Here is a 6418-nt window from a genome sequence, read left to right on the forward strand (position 1 = left end):
TCGACGATGTTTAATAAAACTTTGAATATTGTTCTTTCTTCTTCTACGTAGTTAGAAATCAAACGGATATTTTTTTTTTTTGGGTACTCTCTGGATTAGTTAATAGTTATTGACCGACTAACAACATACTATTAGATGAAAACACAACCGTTGGTTTAATACGCTATCGTCAATCTANAAAAAAAGAGGAAAATCAATTAAATGCAATTTTTTTTGGTGGAATGAATTTAATTAAAGAAGAAAGAAATTAGAAAGGAAGAAGAGAAAATGGAGGACCACTTTAATCACACCCCTCATGCACAATCCCTTAGTTTGGGAACAATTCTTATAAAACATTTATAATGATCCCAAATTCTGAAACTATATATAAATTAGTTTGTTTGTTATTAATGTAAAAATCCCTCAAAGTTTTCGAGTATATTCTTATCCTGTACTTCCTTGATAGTTTATAATTAACACATGCGACGTATTTACTATATACTTAATGTAAATGATTCATATAGAAAGTTGGTAAAGATTAGAGTTACACGCTGGATTTTTCGACTTTTTTGGCATGAACTTGATGTATATGTTATACTATAATTAAGATACTCAATGTGAATATTCTACTACACAAGTAATATCAAAATTTTGTGGTCTTGTTGGTTATAAGTTATATTCAAATTTGTCATTTATAAGAAAACTCACTGGTTTATCCATCCAATAAAAAGAAGTAAGCTTTTTGGGTGATTCTATTAAATATTATGTGTTTAAATAACTACAAACACAGTGTCGTCTTTGTCTCTTCCATGTATCTTTTTTAATGTCCTCTTTTACAACTTGGGTTGATGTTTAACTAATCAAAAGCTATCCTACTTCGAAAGCTATTCAATTAAATAATTAATTATCTTCTTAATATATAGTATCATTGTACTTCAGTTAAGTAATAAGTACATATACGTTCTTTTTCTCTAATGTGGCGTTTGACTTATTTTTTGATTGAACGATCGAGCTCGCATAATCGCATTTGCATGTAAAGAATGTTGGATTGCCAAGATGTCTTATATCTAAATTAGAAAGAAAGGAAAAGTGTCAAATTTATTTTATCAAATAATATTTTTATAATAATTATTAATAGACATTTAAATGTAAATAAATTGATTTTTTTGTTTTGTTTTGTATCTCTTTGTCGACGATGTTTAATAAAACTTTGAATATTGTTCTTTCTTCTTCTACGTAGTTAGAAATCAAACGGATATTTTTTTTTTTTGGGTACTCTCTGGATTAGTTAATAGTTATTGACCGACTAACAACATACTATTAGATGAAAACACAACCGTTGGTTTAATACGCTATCGTCAATCTAGTACTGTGCAAATCAAATGGTTTTGGTTTACTCACTAATTTACATAAAGGACTATAATCGCGTTATTCTGCTATAAGACCATGTTCAACGGCGATTGTTAAGCGATTTTTAAGAAATGCTTAACTTTAAAAATAAATCAAAATACATTATAAATGTTAAAATCGATCCTAAGTTAAGCATTTTAGGATCATTAAGAATCCCATATGTGTTGGTCTCCCATTGGTTGATGAAAATAACAAATAAAAAGAGTTCTCGATCAAAGCTTTTTTCTTCTTCTCTCTTTCTTTTCTTTCGAGCTTATCCCAACAAAATCGATGAGATTTTCTTCTCAAGTCTCGATCTCTGCTCAAGGTAGTTTCAACATTCATTCAGATTTATTAAGTAGTGTGGAGAATTTGTATAAAGGTTGATACTTTTGATCAGGATTTATGTTAAATTTGAAATTTTTGGTTCCTATTAGACGATTCTGAGATTGGGATTGCTCAAGATTCTGTTTTCTGTAGGGTTGAAACGCTTCATTGTTTAGAAATATGTCAATTGTTGCGTCGATTAGCTCAGAGAGTAAAGAGGGTATGAAGCCTCTTGTCAATGGCGAACCTCAAGCTTAGACCGTAGAAAGTTATTATAATAACGTAATTAGTCAAAGTGTCGACGTAGTTTTTCAACTACAAGCAGACTAGATTGGTTTTTGTACTACCAAACCGAAGATATTAGAGATATTTTGGCTTAGATTATTAATCCTACAATTCAAATGTAGACAGAAGATGTTTTTAGAGGATTATTACTGATAGAAATTAGAAATAGTTGGATCGTGAAGCGGTATAATAGAATTGGAGTGGACCAATCAGATTGATGAACTCAGGGAAGTGTAAGCCATTGTTAGACCTTAGTTGGTATTCGCTGCATCACAAAGAAAGCAACATAAAAGAGAATTGGTACATGATTTAAATGATTGGATAATGGAAATGCAAAAACCACATGAGATTTTAACATTTCTTACAGATTTTCACTTTGCATCCTTCTTCTTCACTGTAAAGAAAGGGTTCATGTAATTATCCAGATATTGTCTGTTATCTTCTCTAAAAGAACCTATCAAAATTTATACGCAAGAATATTAAAAGACAAGTGATGCTCAGTTCAATTCATAAGACAAAAAGTTCCTATCATACCTTTCTCTTTTTTCTCTGTTTTAACTCTTCTTCTTTTTTTCATTTTCATCATCGCCATCATCATCATCATCAATAACTATGATATCTTTTCTAGATGTATCCTTCTCATAATAATCTTGAACATCACTAGAATCATCATCAAGAACTATGATACTTTCAGTAGATTTATCTTCCTCACCATACTATTGATCACCATTTACACCATCATCATCATCATCATCATTATCAAGAACTGTAATATAAAAAATTTAAGAACCCAAAAATAGGATCTTACTATTGGAGCATACCATTTTACAGTTTTAAAAAAAAGTTTTTAACTTCATTATTTCTAATTATTATAATTAAAAGCATACTTAAAATCTTTTTTTTTAACACTCCACCATTAAACTTGCTCTAAGTTACATATAACTTTTATTAACATTGTTTATTTATTTAAAGTTTTAACATGGATTGGCTAATAGTTATTGTTAAACAGTAGAGAAGTGACACTGGGACATATCTGAGAAAAGTCTGAACTCAACTCCTACTTCTGGTTTGATTTCTTGGGATTCGCTCCTTTCATTTACTTACCTCTTCATCTCTACAGAAACATATATCTATATATATAATATGTATTGGTATGTTATTTACTAAGGTTATTTCTCTAGCTATAAGAAAGATGAAATAATTTTTTTTTTGGTAAATAATTTGTTATCTTAATATTTATATCAATATAAGTTAATTATACTTCTCAAGCGAACCTTTTTTTGTTTGCTGAGAGTTTATCTAATGGGAAAATTCTTCTGGCGAAATGAATCATGGTGCTAGTCATTTTTATTTAATTAACTTTTCATAAAAACAATCTGTAGCAAAATAGCGGAGGCATGTATACGTACTTGTATTATATATTATAATTATACATATAGAAAGGGATACCGTTTGCGGTTTGTACAAAATAGTAGTTATATTTGTACATTCACGTGACTGGCTAAATCATTTGTAGAATTAATATTATTTTCATTTAAAAAATCATCGTTCAATGTTCTAATGTTTGTTTGATTGGCGTTTATGCCTCATAAAATTGTTTAAAAACTAGTTTACAAAAATATTTCAAGGAATATCTCATTGTTGCTTACTTGCTTACATAAGCAAAGGGTAACTAACTACAAAATTAATAATATCATAATATATTGTATACATCAATATACTGATATAGTGATACATGCATACCCATATTACACGTATATTTTTTCTAATCATTCTTTTCCGAACCACAGGACCCAATATGTACGTATACATGTCACGTATATCCTTTTTTGAATTTTCTTGAAATATAAATTTTCAAATTAGTAGGTTCATAATAATTGAAGGAAGAAAATAATGAACCGAGGGAGACACCTGTATAGTATTTTCTTGGTCAGACTTAATAATATTACGAACGTCAAAGAAGAAGAAAATAAAAACCATTAATAAGACTTATGTTTCAATTATATATTTATACACAATTACAAAACAATTAACCATACTTAATGTATAATAATTGACAAGCTTTTTGTACCCCAAAAAAAAAAATTGAAAAGCATTTATATGTGGAAAAAATCAGAAAATAATATTATTAATTTTTTTTTTTTTGGAAAAGAAAAAGCATTTTGACCCACTTGTGATATATAGATATATATATATAGAGAGAGAGAGAGAGATTAAAAAATTGATGGCTAGCTATAGAGTCTATGGGGGAGGGTCATGATCACCTATCTTCTGATCTCTGAAGAGATACCCATCTGATATTTTCTCTTCCGAGGTTTTTATTTTTTATTTTTACCAATTTATAATTTATTTTTGCCTGTAGTACAATTTACAGACCCATACTAAAAGAAAAAATAAATTTTGTCAAAGTACAAAACAAAGAGAGAGGTGAAGCCACACAATCTCTTTTCTTCTCTCTCTCTCTCTGTTATATCTCTTCTGTTTAATTCTTTTATTCTTCTTCTTCTTCTTCTTCGTCTTCATAATCTCTCTTTCTCTCTCCATCTTCACCTAAAGAATAAATAAGAAAAAAAAAAATTCACTTCTTCTTTATTATGCGAACCTTTCTTGTAGGGTTTTAGGAGAGCTATCTCTATTATCTTGTCTTGGTTCTGAAACAAAGTTTTTGTTTCTTTCTCTTTTTTTTTTTCTCATGATTTGGCGGCTTTGGGTATGAAAAGCTTTGCCTTTCTGTTTTGTTTATTGGTTCTTTTTAACTTTCTTAGATATGGGTTCTTGTAGATGTTAATGAAACTCTTGTTTGTGTCCCAAAAAGAGTTTTTTTTCTTTTCTTCTCTTCTTTTTTGGGTCTATTATTCTTGAGACATGGCAAGAGATCAGTTCTATGGTCATAACCATCATCATCACCAAGAGCAACAACATCAAATGATTAATCAGATCCAAGGGTTTGATGAGACAAACCAAAACCCAACCGATCATCATCATCATTATAGTCATCAGATCTTTGGCTCAAACTCCAACATGGGGATGATGATAGACTTCTCCAAGCAACAACAGATTAGGATGACTAGTGGTCCGGATCATCATCACCATCATGATCAGACAAGTGGTGGTACTGATCAGAATCAGCTTCTAGAAGATTCTTCATCTACTATGAGACTATGCAATGGTAATAATGATTTCCCAAGTGAAGTAAATGATGAGAGACCACCACGAAGACCAAGCCAAGGTCTCTCCCTTTCTCTCTCCTCTTCAAATCCTACAAGCATCAGTCTCCAACCCTTCGAACTCAGAACGCAACAACAACAACAAGGGTATTCCGGTAAATCAGCACATCATCAGAATCTCCAACACAGCCAGATGATGATGATGATGATGAATAGTCACCACCAAAACAACAACAACAACCACCAGCATCATAATCATCATCATCAGTTTCAGATTGGGAGTTCCAAGTATTTGAGTCCAGCTCAAGAGCTACTGAGTGAGTTTTGCAGTCTTGGAGTTAAGGAAAGTGATGAAGAAGTGATGATGATGAAGCATAAGAAGAAGCAAAAGGGTAAACAACAAGAAGAGTGGGACACAAGTCACAACAATAATGATCAACATGAGCAATCTGCAACTACTTCTTCGAAGAAACATGTTCCACCACTTCACTCTCTTGAGTTCATGGAACTTCAGAAGAGAAAAGCCAAGTTACTCTCCTTGCTTGAAGAGGTAACTTATTTACAAGAAATTCGTATTCTATTATCAAAACATTTCATGGTCTAAAAAATCTAATCTTTTCTTTTATTTGGTGTCAACTTATTCCTATATATGTAAAATACCCACAAATCTTATATCAAAACATTTCATGGGTTTGTTACAAAAACTTCATTTTTTTTCTTCTTCATTTGATCTCAACTTATTCCTAAATATGTCAATTACCCAAAAATCTTGTTTCTTTTCAATTTTTAATTAAGGTCCATATATATTTATTTCTTAAAGATACAAATTTCTTTAAGATATATAAGATAAAAAGATTCCTTTTTGTCTTCATTCTTTCATGTATTCTCAATTCGAAAACATGTTCCATCGTATCATTTACGAAAAGATCAACTCTTTTAATTCCTTTACTCATTAATTATTTCTTTTTTATATAGAACCAAAATAACAATATATTATCTTCGCTTTGATCTAATTTGGAGACTCTAGTGGTCCTCCATATTAATAGCAACCGGTTTCATCATCATAAGCCATAACGAGTTGTTTCTTTTTCATGAATTACTCATTATGTAAAATTTACATTTATACGATGTGATTGAAATCTTCGTGAGTGGTGTGGGGTTACGTTTTTTTATTTAATTTGGCCACAGCTTAAAAGAAGATATGGACATTACCGAGAGCAAATGAGAATTGCGGCTGCATCGTTTGAAGCTGCGGTTGGTGTTGGAGCGGC

The 6418-nt window shown here is 30.5% G+C and overlaps 1 protein-coding gene across 1 annotated transcript in view; it reads left to right on the forward strand.

The window, feature by feature from the left end:
* LOC104719812 (homeobox protein BEL1 homolog) overlaps positions 4489-6418 on the forward strand; it is a 5421-nt gene continuing 3491 nt past the window's right edge. Inside the window, exons 1-2 of the mRNA XM_010437793.1 lie at positions 4489-5697; positions 6336-6405. Coding sequence (XP_010436095.1) covers positions 4846-5697; positions 6336-6405 — 922 coding nt within the window. The 5' untranslated portion in view covers positions 4489-4845. The remainder of the gene's footprint in view (positions 5698-6335; positions 6406-6418) is intronic.

The sequence above is a fragment of the Camelina sativa genome, chromosome 10 (assembly GCF_000633955.1).
Source record: "Camelina sativa cultivar DH55 chromosome 10, Cs, whole genome shotgun sequence".
NCBI lineage: Eukaryota > Viridiplantae > Streptophyta > Magnoliopsida > Brassicales > Brassicaceae > Camelina > Camelina sativa.